Source organism: Cricetulus griseus, chromosome 2 (genome assembly GCF_003668045.3).
Source record: "Cricetulus griseus strain 17A/GY chromosome 2, alternate assembly CriGri-PICRH-1.0, whole genome shotgun sequence".
Taxonomy (NCBI): Eukaryota; Metazoa; Chordata; class Mammalia; order Rodentia; family Cricetidae; genus Cricetulus; species Cricetulus griseus.
The window spans coordinates 337,063,441-337,078,066 of record NC_048595.1 but is presented as its reverse complement, the minus strand read 5'-3'; the positions used below and the strand labels follow the sequence as shown (position 1 = coordinate 337,078,066).

Genomic DNA, 14,626 nt, shown 5'->3' with positions numbered 1-14,626 from the left:
GACCACAGAGGCCAGAAGAAGGTGTCAGCTCCCCCTGGAACTTGAGTTACAGATGGCTGTGAGCCACCCATATAGGTGCTGGGAATCTCTGGAAAAGCAGCCAGTGTTCTTGTTTTTTTTTAAGAATTTATTTATTTATTATGTATACAACATTCTGCTTCCATGTATATCTGCACACCAGAAGAGGACATGTTGTCTTAACGGATGGTTGTGAGCCACCATGTGGTTGCTGGGAATTGAACTCAGGACCTCTGGAAGAACAGTCAGTGCTCTTAACCTCTGAGCCATCTCTCCAGCCTGCAGCCAGTGCTCTTAACTCCTGAACTATCTCTCTAGCTTCACTAGACTAGGCTTGTCTTAAAAGTCCTACTTTTTAATACTGTAACCTTCCTGGAAGGAATGGGAAGATTCTAAAGAGATTCTTTCTCAAGTCTCTAACCTGAATGACTGTAAACTGACTGGACAGTGTACGTGGTCTACAGAGAAATGGGTCAGAGTTTAATGCTGACAAAATCCCAGACTCTACCACATAATAGTAAATTGTTTTACAACTGGGTAAATTGTTTAATCCCTTTATCCTTAGTTTTTCTCTTAGCATCTAAAGGAAAATGACGTCAGGGGTTATTCTGAGGACAAATAGAACATTTTTATTGTTTCTAGTTTTTTCCATGGTATTCAAAATAAAACAGCAATTCCTGCTATTTGGAAGAAGTAGTTAATTTTCTGTTCATGAAGTTTAAAAAAAAGACGGTAATGTGCCTAAAGAGGGTACATTTCCTGAGCATCCATTTGCTCTTCCAACAATAAAGAGCCGTAGTTACAAGCTTGCAAGTGTTCTGCCCTTATCTCCCTGAATGATTCACTTTATTACTGGCCAGTGGCATATGAAGAATAGTGCTATGTCTAACCATCTGATCAAGAACTCCAGTTAAGTTCTTCCTCCATTCTCACTTCCCTCGATCTTTCCTATGAGGGGTTGAATTGTGTCTCTGCCTCCATCCAAATTCTCATTGTAAAATTCTGATACCCAGTTCCTCAAGGCCTGACTTTATTTGGAAATGGGGTCACTACAGATGTAAGATGAGGTCTTTGGGCTGTGTCCTAATCCAGAATGGCTGGTGTCTGGTGTCTCTATAGAAAGAGGGAAGTTTGGACACATAGAACAGATGACATAAAGATATGCTGGGCTGGCTGCATACTTTCTTGCAGTAATGACTTGGATGCATGGTGGTGTGTGAGCTGTGAGCCCTCTGAGCCACATCCTTCCGGTGCTTTGCATTTCAAATGCTGCACCAAGGCCAGCACAATGATGAAGCACTGCCTGGGCCAACCTTCCCAGGAACAACTTCCATACAAGTTCCCAGGAGCAGCTTTTCTCTGCCTTTGGCAGCAGTATCCAAACCGCTGTAACAAACATGTCTTGACTGAAGTCATGTCACACTGGGAGATGACCCCTGACCAGAACCTTCCATGTTGGAGACTTCAGAAAGACCAGCAGTATGCCCCACCGACTGTTTCCAACAACACTGATCACTCACTGTACATTCTAGAGGACACCACAATCTTGGACCCTCAGAATCAAACTGTAGCCATCTTCACCTGGAACACCAACCATGCCCACCCAGTTGATGGTGGTGGAGAAAGTATGTATACAGTAATTACTACTATGAGTTCTGACCCAGTGGTAGACAGAATTCCTCTGGGAATTCTGGATCTCCAAAGCTGTCTAGGACTTTGTTCTTCCCCTGTTCAAAAGCAATGTGATGAGAACAAGATCTTTGAATACTTTGTGATTTGAGTCTCTCATTTTCCCTGTCTCTGACCTTCAGACCTAAATTGAAATGTCTCCAGTGATTTAGTCATTCCTGCCTAGATAATCTCCCCATCATAATGTCAACTGATCTGTGACCTTAGTGATTGCTACAAAATACCTTCATTGCAACACCTGTATTAAGCTCCATATGTTGGTATATGTCTACTAGGGCAGGAAATTTTGGGGTCAACTTAGACATTCTTCAGTTCAGCTGTCTTTTTTTTTTAAAGATTTTATTTATTATGTGTACCACATTCTGCTTCCATGTCTATCTGCACACCAGAAGAGGGCACCAGATCTTATAACGGATGGTTGTGAGCCACTATGTGGTTGTTGGGAATTGAACTGAGGACCTCTGGAAGAGCAGTCAGTGCTGTTAACCTCTGAGCCATCTCTACAGCCCCCAGTTCAGCTGTCTTTCTACTTTAAAATCCACTTTAGATTTAAGGCTAGTAGTTTATAACTGGAGAAAGGATAATTTTGCTCCCTCTGTCCAAGAGACATCTGTTAACATCTGGAGACATTTGGATGACACCTAATTTGTAGGGGCCAGAGGTGCTGCTCCAATGGAAGGACACAACCTTCCTACAGTGGATATGAACTCAGTTATCTGCACTCATAGAACTATGGACAGCTTCTCATGTATAAATGGAGAATTGTCTTCGGGTTTTGAGCAGCCCTGAGACTTCAAGTGAGTGAGTCACCAAAACAAGAACAGAAGAGATGGACAAGAAAACTCCCTGAACAAAGAATGATCCAACCCAAGTTGTCAGGATTGAGAAAGCCTCTCTTGAAGACAATTGTAATTATGCTATAAAATTGCACTATCCAATCTCATACATGTAAATAAATGTGCAAGAATTTGGAAGAAGTGTAAGAAAAAGAAGAGGAAGAGTCAATGCACTAATGAATGGGAGGTAGATTTACAGTCAAGGTTTATAAGTAATAGCAATAAAACTGTCATAAACTAGGATGAGGAGGGGAAAAGGAAGGGCTATAGGGACAATAGGAGGCAATAGATAGTGATTAAAATCCACAAACAAATGACACTTATAGTTATTTCATTTAAAATCATGGTTCTAACCCCTTAAGAGAACTGAAAGTTCAAAAAAGTCTCAAAGGCATTAATCAAGGAACTAAGTCTCAGAATAAGAAGAATAGAGTGCAATAAATTGAGCTGCCCCCTTGTTTAGAAAACAATGAAAAATGTATAATAAAGTGTATAATTTTTAATAAAGTATAAGAAGAATACATTTTTTAAAAAGAGGGCTTACAAGTTAACCTGGGTGACTTATTCATAGTAACTCGTCGTATAGTAACAGTACTTACAATACAATATTGTACATAGTATAAGAGTGATAATATTTTACTAAACACACAGTAGTCTCTAAGAGATTTTGTCTTTCAGATACCAAATCGTAACTATTTACATTACAATAAAATCCTTGTGCTAACCTTCTGTTTCTGTAACAAATACTTGAGACAAATCAACTTAAAAAGCAGAAAGGTAGCCAGGCAGTGATGGCACACGCCTTTAATCTCAGCACTTGGGAAGCAGAAGCAGGAGGATCTCTGTGAATTCGAGGCCAGCCTGGTCTACAGAGTGAGTTCCAGGACAGCCAGGGCTCCACAGAGAAACTCTGTCTCAACCAACCAAACAACCAAACAAACAAACAAACAAAAATCAGAAAGGCTTCTTTCAGCTAACAGTTTTAGACGTTTCAGTCCATGATTAGTTGGGCCCCCATGGCTCCTGGGCCTATGGCAGACAGAATTTGTGGTGCAAACTTGTGGTCAAAGAAGCTGCTTAGTTCCTGGTGGTGTGAAACAAAGGTGGGGCACACCCCCCCCACCCTGGGACCTAAGTTTGTTCATTAGACTCCATATTCCAAATTTCCTACTGCTTCCCAGGAGCATCACAGACTGAAGGACAAGCCTTCCATACACAAGCCTTTAAGGACACTTACCCAAACCATAGCAACCAGTTCTTAAAATGTATCTCACATACTGTCATTTGTAGTGACCCCAAATTGTATCACATTATGGATGATGTGGGTTACAAGTAGAAATAAAATGAAAATAATTATATGATTCAAATGATTAGTTGAAAGGCTCAAGATTAATGTTTTGGTTTTCATTTTAACTTTTCAACATGCCTATTATGACTAAATGAAAATGGGTACTTTGTTCTGATTTTGTATCATTGTATTTTATTACAATTTTAAATTTAGTGCTGCTTCGTTTGGCATTTAGACCTGCACTTTGATGATGCCGAATGATGATGGTGATACAAGAGGAACACAAAGGTGTTTCCCCAAGGGGTTGCCTCCCAAAGGGATGCCAGAGTTGAACAGAAAACTGCTACACTTTTGGATAAAATCTGATGATCAGCTCAAAAGACATGGAAAAGATCTTGCAAATCAAAGACTGTAATATTTTGTAGTTTCCTCCACTGCGGGAGTATGTAAAAGTGCATTGAATCAGGTTGAAGCCTAATTTGGTCTATGAAAGTGGCTTTTGCCAATAGTCATCACCCATACTGCTGGTTTCAGAGGTTCTCATCCTATAAACCAGATGTGTCCCCTCACCCTTAGGGAACACCAGTGATAGGTTTCCTCTGTCACCTCCATGCCCATATATATCTCAGTCCACCATTGTGACTGCAAGGAGACTGGTAAGAGTCCGGGAATCTGCATACAGCTTGTCTCTGCCTCTTACTGTAACATATTGGGCAAGTCATCTGATGTCTCTAAGTCTCCACTTTCCTTATCCATAAAACAGACACCAAACAAAGCTGCAGGATTGTCTGTGAGCCTAAAGAAACTACACACTGCATCAGTTTCTATGAGGGACAAAGTATTACCTGGTGATATTTTAACTGACATCAGGTTTAGCACTTCTTTGTGTCCCATTTGTCCCTCCAAGTAATCCTAGTAATACTACAGCCTGGGACTGCTCACGACACCAAGGACACCTGACAAACTGACCCTGTACTAATGGTTGTCATGGAAATAAGCTTTTACCATGTGTCCAAATTTCTCCAGTGTAAACCATGGAGGAGGTGGACTAGGAGTTTTAAAAAATAGGCTTCTAGAGCCATGTTGTGGTACATGCCTTTAATCCTATCATTTGGGAAGCAGAAGCAGGAGGATCTCTGTGAGACCAGCCTAGTTCTGAGCCAGTAAGAGCTACATGCATCCTTCTCTCTCTCTCTCTCTCTCTCTCTCTCTCTCTCTCTCTCTCTCTCTCTCTCTCTCTCTCACACACACACACACACACACACACACACAGTAGAATTCTTGTTAAGAACAATACAAAATTATCTACCAACCCAGGACTGATCTCTGTGTTTATAATGCTGCTGTTTCTGGGCAGTGAAGCAGAGTTTCTTTTTCAGCATTAGAGTTTACAACATGATTGCAGCTACTCAAATCTCTAAGTGCCACTTGTCTTACACTTTCCTACTTAGAAAATGATGTTGCAGAACCACAAAGGAATCGAGAAGTATACAAATTTATAGAGGAAGCTTGGGTTGACCATGAAGACCGATCACACAAACCTGAAATGTGAAACAAATTCTAACCTTTACTCTTTAAAAGTCCATGCTATGGAAGAATGAAAGGAAGGGAGGAAAGAAAAAGCCTGAGAAACTTTTTCTATTGAAAATACTAAAGCAACATAAAACGACTGGCAATATGTGAACCCGGACTGAAAAAAATTTATGAAGTAATCTGGAAATAAAGAAATTTGAGTATAGACTATATGAAATTGCTGACATTCCAGGCATAAAACTGCTAGCTTAATTATTTAGAAAAATTGTTTATTCTTGGGTGATATCAAGTGATAATTCTAGAAAGAAATTAGGGCTGAAGTGTTGCCATGGCTTGCATGTGTTCTCCAGATTTATGTATTGGAACTTGATTCTTAAACCCATGTGTTGTTGGCATTTGGAGATGGGCTGTTGGGTGTAGCTGAGGTTAAATGAGGCTGCATGGGTGTAGCCTCTTTGATGTTGTTAGTGACTTTATAAGAAAAGAAAGAGGATCTGAGTTAGCATACTGGGCCATCTTGTCACATTCTGTCCTCTGTCACTTTAAGGTTCATTGAGAAGCTCCTCCCAGATGCTAACCAGATGTTAGTGTAGAGTTCTTGGGCTTCCCCATCTCAGGAAACTCAGGCAAATAAACTTGTATTCTTTAGAAGTTACCTAATCAGAAATGTTGTTTTAGTAACAGGAAGTGGACTAGACAAAGGTCATGATTTTTTTGCAACTTTTCAGATGGTTTAGTGGAAAAGCTGGTATACTTATGTACTGTGCAATACACACACACAGAGAAGAGAGAGCAAATATAACAGTGACTAATGTAGGTGTCAGGTGTGTACATAAACCTTGTACCATTCCTTCAGCTCCTCTGTGGGACTGGAGAGCTTAAATTTGTATTAAGTTTGTATTTGCAGTTAAGTATATTACTGGTCACTTGTACACATTTTGTTTGTTCTTTGCTTTTGCTGACTGTCCTCCCCCCCTACTTAACATAAACCCTTAGCAGCAGCTATTTATCAACAAAAACAAAACAAAACACCATTGGGTGTCAATAAACAAGTGTCAGGTGACAAACTTTTGACCAACTATGAGCCAGTTCACTTGTGGAGTTATCTCTGTAGTGTCACATGTTTGCTTTACGAGGAGCTTTGTGGCCCTGTTATCCATGATTTCTCGGGGTGTGACTCTTTCTGTCCCTCCTGCTGTGCAACTTCTTATGGCAGGGGTTTTCTTTGCCATTCTTCTTCACCTCAGAAGCTCTCATCCAATGCTTCAAAGTCCGATTGTGTGGGCTGACGCAGATCCTTCTGCGTTTAACATGGAGGCTGCCAAGAAAAGGAAAAAGAAAATCTTCACAGAAATCACAAATAGCAGGTGTAGTGGGTGCACATCTTTAATCCCAGCACTGGGAGGCAGAGGCAGGTGGATCTCAGTGAGCTCGGGGCCAGCCTGGTCTATAAAGTGAGTTCTAGGAAAGCCAGGAATTTTTACACAAAAAAACCCTGTCTCCAAAAACAAAAACCAAATTAAAAAAGAGAGAAAGAGAGAAAAGGAAAAAGTAGGAAGAGAGGAAGAAAAGGAAGAAAGGAAGGAAGGAAGGAAGGAAGGAAGGAAGGAAGGAAGGAAAAAGCCAAGAAGACCTCTTGATTCTCCTGATTCTTGACCCAGGAATGCTTTGGTGGCACAGGCCCTTACTCACAGCACTTCCGAGGCAAAGGGAAGAGGATCTCTGTGAGTTCAAGGCCAGCCTGATCTACAGAGTTCCTGGACAACCAGAACTACATAGAAAGACCTTGTCTCAAGAAAAAAAAAAAAAAGTATTCCAGTGAGTGTGAGCTGTGGTCCTCCTTCGAAGACTATTCCTGGCATTGTCCCTAAAATGTATTTCTTCTCCATTTCGTCAGAGTAGCACTTCAAAACTACTTCTGAGAAATTCTAGCCAAGTGATGGTGGTGCATGCCTTTATTCCCAGCACTCAGGAGGTAGAGGTAAGCGGATCTCTGTGATTTCGAGACCAGCCTGGTCTGCAAAGTGAGTACCAGAACAGCCTCCAAAATCACAGAGAAACCCTGTCTCAGAAGAAAAAGAAAGAAAGAAAGAAAGAAAGAAAGAAAGAAAGAAAGAAAGAAAGAAGGAAAGAAAGAAAGAAAGGAAGGAAGAAAGAAATTCTAACATCCTGAATAACTTCATGGGGTGGGGTTGGGAGTGGACAACAATAACAAGCAGATTCCTCTTCTATCCAAGAGATAATCTCTGTGAAGTACAAGAAACCTCTGCCAAAGATAACAGCTTTTCACGGTGTTTCTGGAAGTTCCTTAATGAAGTCTCAGTAGAGGGGTATAAACAAGCAAACTGCTGTCTTGGGAGAAAGCACAGTGATCATTTATAGGTTCAGAAACAAAGACAATATAGGGGAAGAGTCTAGTGAGTTCATTGATCTTTCATTTCTATTAATTAATCAATTGTAGCTTATGGTGTATGATTCCTGGGAGAAACATTTGGAATACAAGTGCTGCTCTCTGCATCTTAAACACTGGTCTCCAATCTTAAAGCCTTTATATGCTGTCATGGTTAAATGACTACATTTTGGACAAATACAGGTATGCTTCTGTAGTAAAATCATTTGAAAATAAGACTTCTTAGGTTGAGTATTAGAAAACATAACAGAGGATCTGTAACTTACCACTTAAAGATACAAAAACATATAAATTTGAAACTAAGTCACAAGTGTCCTGTATTTTTCAACTTGCTTATCAGCACAGAGTTCAATTTATAAATTTGTACTTTCATAAATTATGTTTAAAAACAGAGATTGGCTTCATAATTTCCCTTTAAAAACTAGTACTTTGGTGGCTAGTGAGATGTGTCAGGGATTAAGAGCACGGGCTCCTCTTCCAGATTCCTGAGTTCAATTCCCAGCAACCAGTTGGTGGTTCACAACCATCTATAATGGAATCACACACCCTCCTCTGTCAGGTATGTGTATATGCAGATAGAGCACTTATGCATAAAAAATTAATTTAAAAACAAAACAATCCAGTACTTTGAAAAGGTTAATTTCACATTTTTCTTCCTCAAAGTGAGGATGTTATGATTCGAATGTAAAATGTTCCTTACAGGCTAATGTTTCAAACGCCTGCTGACTGTTGTCCTGTTTGGGGAAACTAGGGGACCTTTGGGAGACAGGACCTTGCTGGGTCCTGTCCTATTCACTAGGGATGGGCTTTGAAAGTCATAGCCCAACTCCTGGTTATGGGTTCACTCTCTGCTTTCTGGTCCACCATGATGTGAAGAGCCTCTGCCTTATGCAACCTCCTACTACGAGCTCCACCATGTCTTGACTACCACCACTGCCATGAACACTTAAAAACTATCAGCCAAATAAATCTTTCCTCCATAACATTGTTTCTGTCAGACATTTGGTCAGAGAAGGACAAAATCGGCAAACATAGAGGCTTTACATTGTTTTTGTTCCTGTGCTTTTAAGATCTCTGGCATCCATTAATCCCTGCCTAAATTGAAGTCCTTTTGCTGATGGTATGCTCTTGGAATCCTGGAAAGCTGTCTCTCACATACACACACAGGAACTGTTTCTATTTTTCTAATTCTACCTTGTAAACACTCTTATGACTACTTTAGGCTGAAATGACAGACATGCCTATATCAGCGATATGGAAGGACTTGAGAAGAACAGTTGGAAGCTTGGTGTTTCTCAAAGCAGCCAGAACAGGCTTGGTCAGTTCAGTTCAGCAGTATAGGTGAAATGCAAACATCCAGATGACTCAGGTTGTTATCAACTATCTATGAATTTTTGACTCTCCAGCTATTACCAATGATATCTATTAAGATTAAATAAAACACTGGTAGAATTTCAATTGAGTACACTTTTATTAGTCTTAGAGGACTATTTAAAGGACAGATTTAGGGGAGGGTCATGGTTTCAGAGGGTTCAGCCCATGATTGATTGGCTCCAAACATTTGGGGAGGACACCATGACAGTGGGAATATATGCTGGAAAGTAGTGCTTCATATTGGGATGGGCAGGAAGAAGCACATCCACCAGTGATGGGAAGGAAGGGACTGGGAGCAAAGTCATACCCCTAGTGATCCACTTCCTCCCATAAGTCCCTATCTCCAGCAGGCCCCGCCTTCTAGAGTTTATCAAACCTCCCAGAACAGTGCCACTAGCTGCAGAGCAGTCATTCAGCAATAAGCCTATAGGAGACATATTATATTCAAACCATAGCTCAGAGATTTCCCAAACATTAGGGACTTGAAGTGCCCCTTAGCAGAAGGCACCTTATAGTATGTCTCCTGGACTGCTGCAGATTATACTGGTCCCCAGTGACTAAACCATCCAATCTGATGGAACCAGGGCAGTGCAAACTGAGGCAGCTGAGAGTTCTCCACCCACTGTTTTCCTCTGTAGTCACTCAATATTATCTAATCTTGGACAAATAATCGTATGCTCCTCAGACCCCAAGTGTAGTCTTAAAACTCAATTCATAAACCCTGTCTCAAAAACAACCCCCCCCCAAAAAAAACAAAAAATAACAACTCAATTCATCTCTGACTCTTATGAGAATATTTTAAAACCCATGGACCAGACCCTATCCTCAGGAACATGCTTACAGGTTTACACATAAATTGTCAAGGAATCCAACAGCCCACAATTTACGAACTCTTTCTCTGCCACTTTTAGAATTCTTTGTCTTGGATCAGGATTTCTCAACTTCCATCGCAAGTGGGTGTCTGAAAAGATGCTGAGAAATCCTCAACATTCATTTTCTCATTCTCCTAATAATAAAATAGCAATAACTGGGTGTATGATACAAGCTATGCAATGCATTTGCCCTTTCTCTTGAAAAAGTGTGTGTGTGTGATGGGGAATGTACTGTGTATGTTTATCTTATTGATTGTTAAATAAAATACTGTTTGGCCAATGACACAGCAAGTAGACGGGACTAGGAGTCAAAGAGGATTCTGGGAAATGTAGTAGAGAAGTGTGATCTAGGCAGGAAGTGACATAGCAAGGAGATTCATACTTAAGCGAAGGAGAAACAGGAGGGGTCTCTCTTTTCCCCTCTGCTCCTGCTCCAGCGCACAATGTGAGCCACCGGCAAGGAGGGATGTCAATAAGCATCTGATAAGATAAGTCTTATAAAATATATAGGTTTATGATAGTTAAGACTGAGCTAACAGGTAAGAATCCTAGTCATTGGCCAAGCAGCATTGTACCTAATATAAGTTTCTGTGTATTCATTTGGGCCTAACTTGGGCCGGCGGCTGGCGAAAAGCACACATGTGGCGGTGGGGCTCATGCAGCTTTTGGCAGAAAGATTTATCATCGTGTGTGTGTGTGTGTGTGTGTGTGTGTGTGTGTGTGTGTGTGTGTGTGTGCTAGATTATAGACAATCATAGGATGGCCTGTAGAACCCAGCTGGATAAAAAGTTTCTCAGAGACTTCAGAAAGACAGAGACCACTGGATCTCTGCTGTATTCTCAGAACATGGAAGAGTTCTTGGTACTTAACCACTGACTAATAGATACTTGTCAAATTTGTTAATAGAACGAAGGTTCCTGGGTGTCTCAGAAGCTTGGGCTTAGGCAATGTTATTTTATAGTCCAAAGGAACGACTGCCAAATCGCTCCCTAGCATCATCTAGATTCATAAGTAGTGTTAAACCCAGCACACCAGGGAGGTAACTCACATGTGATACACTAAAGTCTAAGAGGAAAGAACTTTTTCTTTGTTGAGATAGGCTATAACTGTGACCCAGGCTGACCTTGAACTGGTGATCCATCCTGCCTAACTCTCCTGAATGATAGGATTACAGGCATATACCTCCATACCTGCCCTTGGAAGAACACATTATGGTGAGCTCCACTCTTCTTTCGAATGACCTTGGAAGATAAATAGTGTTATAAACAAGAGAGCTGTGTGAGAATTCCATTTCTGCCATTTGCTACAGCAGGTGAACTATGTAACCTTGACCACTGGCTCCTTCTGTGTGACAGGGAAATAAATTATGCCTTCCTCTCAAGCTGTTGTTGGCCTACAGTTCTGACCCTGAGGTGTAATGGAAGTGATGGGAGGGCCAAGTGGTTCACCAGGAACCAACAATCAGAATCAAAAGCAAACAGGAGCATCTGCAAATGAATTTCGTGCAGTTCTGTGACAAGTGCAGCCATTGCCACACTACTTATCAGTCCATAAATTCCTATTTAAATCAGAGAGTAAAAGTGTCAGCAACCAAGCCTTCCTGGGGAAAGTTACAGTTTAAAGCGTGATGGATGGCATTGTCATCCCTGATTGCTGCCTTGTCCCTGTCATTCAGAATCTCCCTTGTTTTGCTTAGTAAAGCCACTAATGGTTTTCACATCTGAAGACATTTAACCCGAACACAGCATTTTGGGGAGGCTGAAGGGAGAGTGTAGGACTCAGGGCACTCCTGTACAGAGAGATTGTGTGTTTACTCCAGGTAGCCTGACACTCAAAGACAGGAGAGTTACTCCTCCCACTCTTCTTTGAATGACGTGTAGGTTGTGTGTCAGGTAAAGCATTTCAAGCCAGCATTTGTTAGCCAAGGGGATAGTCAGCATTCAGGTTGACATGTCCTTGCTGAGGAACACTCACATGACGGCAGCCAAGTCACAGTCCCCGTCAGCCCTCTGGATGCTGCATGAATTCACTCTTTCCAGAAGCCTTCTGGAAATATGATGGGAAACTTCAGTGCAGCAGCTGGAAGCTATGGGAAGTATGGCTACAAGAGAGGGAAGGAAATAACATTACAGTCTGCAGAATCCCGACTTGACCTCATCTTAGCTTGCAGAGAAACACAGTAAATCCACTCAAGCAAGTACTTCCTTGGGGCTTCGTAAGACGGGCCGTGTCTCCACCTTCTAGAACTTAAGCTGTAGTAGGAAAGAGAAAATGTAAATGTGGGCAAAGTGACAAAACAGGTGAGAGACAAGAAAAGCGGCAGCCAGCGATGACCATAGAGTTGCACATGGAGGATGGAGAGAGTGAGTCACCCGTGCAGTTCACTTTGAAAAGGACAGGCCTTGTGTGTTGTAGAATGTTATTGTAAGGTATGTTACTTTTGTTTATTATGCTCGGGAACACTTGTTTAATGATGCAAAGATGTGTTTGAGTGGGGCAGGAGAGATGCCTCAGAGGTTAAGAGTACTGACTGCCCTTCCAAAGGTCCTGAGTTCAATCCTCGGCAACCACACAGTGACTCACAACTATCTGTAATGAGATCTGGTGCCCTCTTCTGGCCATATAAATAATAAATAAATCTTTAAGCCAGATCTCAGATCTCTGTGAGTTAGAGGCCAGCTCTGCTCTCAGAGCGAGTGCCAGGACAGGCTCCAAAGCTACACAGAGAAACCCTGTCTGGAAAAACCAAAAAGAAAAAAAATGTATTTGATTAAATAAAATTCACCTGCAGTCAGGAGGTTGAATCAGCAACTAGCTGACTAGAAGTGGTAGGGAAGAGGCAGGTGGAGAAGGGTTTTTAAGGAGGGACGAGAAGAGGCAGAGAGATTCGAAGAGAGGAGGTGAGCTAGTAGCTTTGAAAGAGCCAGTGCCTGAGGGAACAGAATTCCCTCAGGCTGCTGCTCTTGCGGCCTAATTGACTGCTTGAGTTGCAGTTGCTGATTCGGACAGCCTTGGTTTAAAAGGCAGTAACAATTTGGGTCCTGCAGTGGTGGCACATGCCTTTAATCCCAGCACTTGGGTGGTAGAGGCAGGCAGATCTCTGTGAGTTCAAGACCAGCCTGGTCTACAAGAGCTAGTTCCAGGACAGCCTCCAAAGCCACAGAGAAACCCCGTCTCGAAAAAAAACAGCAAACAAACAAACAAAAAGGCAGTAACAATTTAAGGAGAAGGACATCACTCATGGACCTCAGGTGAAAGCTTGAAGTTTTCTAGCATGCATGAGGTAGCCAATTCAGTCTCTACCACCTGTAGAGTGGTAAGCACAGTGGTGCACACCTGTAACCCTAGCACTCAGGGACCAGAGGCAAGAAGACTACTAGCTTGGGGCCAGCCTAGGCTACATAGTGAGATTCTGTCTTAGAAACACACACACACACACACACACACACACACACACACACACACACACACACACACACCAAAAAAAGACAGAGTTAAAAAAATCTGAGATAAAAGCACATGACACAGTTAGGGTGCCTTTTCTGAACTGAATTAGCTAGGAAGGCTAGTGTTGGCAGGTACAATCTAGGAGATGCTGAACTGACATCACTAGATCCTCAAATGACAGTCTGAGGAGGCTTAGCTTCTCTGAAAAAGAGATCACTGTTTGATAAAGAGAAAATTCATCTTGTAGTAATAATGAAGATGGATTAAGTGGCAGTGGGGGGTGACACTGAAATGAGCTTATTGCTGTCAAGACATAAGGCATTAAAGACAGCACAATTACAAAAATACATTCCTCATGTTAAAATATCTGCAAATCCCCATGCTCTCCATTTTACCAACTGAATAGTGAAACCAACACTGTGAGAACCTTAATGAGGGACGGCTGCAGATGGCAGTCTCACAAAGAGAAGACAGCTTCGAGAGAACCAACAATTGGATGCAACATGTAGACCTCTACCTAAGCAGTAGAAGTGGCTGCATTTGGGATGAGGGAAGATCTTTATGTCCATGTCTAACCCACATGGAAGTGCCAGGTCTATCCACAGCTTTGGGGGACGAAAAGCAACTGACCACGAAATTTAAAATATATGACTACTTTCTAGGCATCAAACCTTTGTTACCATTGATTAGTTTACTCGGTCATTTGATGGTTAAATAAAATACTATTTCTTTTTAGCAGTTAGACTGTTCCCAACATAATTTTACTCAATGGGAGATGTAAAAGTAATTTGGAACTTAATACTTCAGATATAATCCCACTGGCCCAGGTAATTATGCTTCTAGGAGATGGTTCTCTCCTTCCTCCATGTGGGTTCTAGGGCTCAAACTCAGGTGTCCAGTCTTGGTGGCAAGCAACTGAGCTATCTTGCTGGCTCTAGTTCTGGAATTCTGTCCTTCAAAAGGAGTCATACAAGTTATAAGGACAGGTGCACAAAACTTTTGAGTTCATCTAAAATAAGTGAAAAATAAGTAAAAAAGATTTCAATGAAGAAGTGATGCATACTTTAAAAAGGTTAATTTGCTAGGAGTATATGTATGTATCATATATGCACTTAATATCAGAGTACCTAGACATATCAAATAGTGACAGTCAGAAGAG

General features: G+C 41.5%; 1 protein-coding gene across 1 annotated transcript; it reads right to left on the bottom strand.

Moving 5' to 3' along the window:
- Window positions 1-5,130: 5,130 nt before the first annotated feature.
- On the bottom strand, window positions 5,131-14,036 carry Ccl28 (C-C motif chemokine ligand 28). Its single transcript, XM_027401869.2, has 3 exons — window positions 13,985-14,036; window positions 11,995-12,121; window positions 5,131-6,682 (listed from the first exon to the last, which is right to left on the bottom strand). The coding sequence occupies exons 1-3, from the start codon at window positions 14,034-14,036 to the stop codon at window positions 6,517-6,519; spliced, it is 345 nt and encodes a 114-aa protein (XP_027257670.2). The 3' UTR covers window positions 5,131-6,516.
- Window positions 14,037-14,626: the final 590 nt, after the last annotated feature.

Coding starts and splice junctions, on each gene's coding strand:
- Ccl28 (XM_027401869.2), bottom strand. CDS start 14,036: ATGGACATAAAGATCTTCCCTCATCCCAAATGCAGCCACTTCTACTGC. Junction 12,122..13,984: donor CAGCCACTTCTACTGCTTAG/GTAGAGGTCTAC, acceptor CCTCTCTTGTAG/CCATACTTCCCATAGCTTCC. Junction 6,683..11,994: donor TGTGACTTGGCTGCCGTCAT/GTGAGTGTTCCT, acceptor TTTTCTTGGCAG/CCTCCATGTTAAACGCAGAA.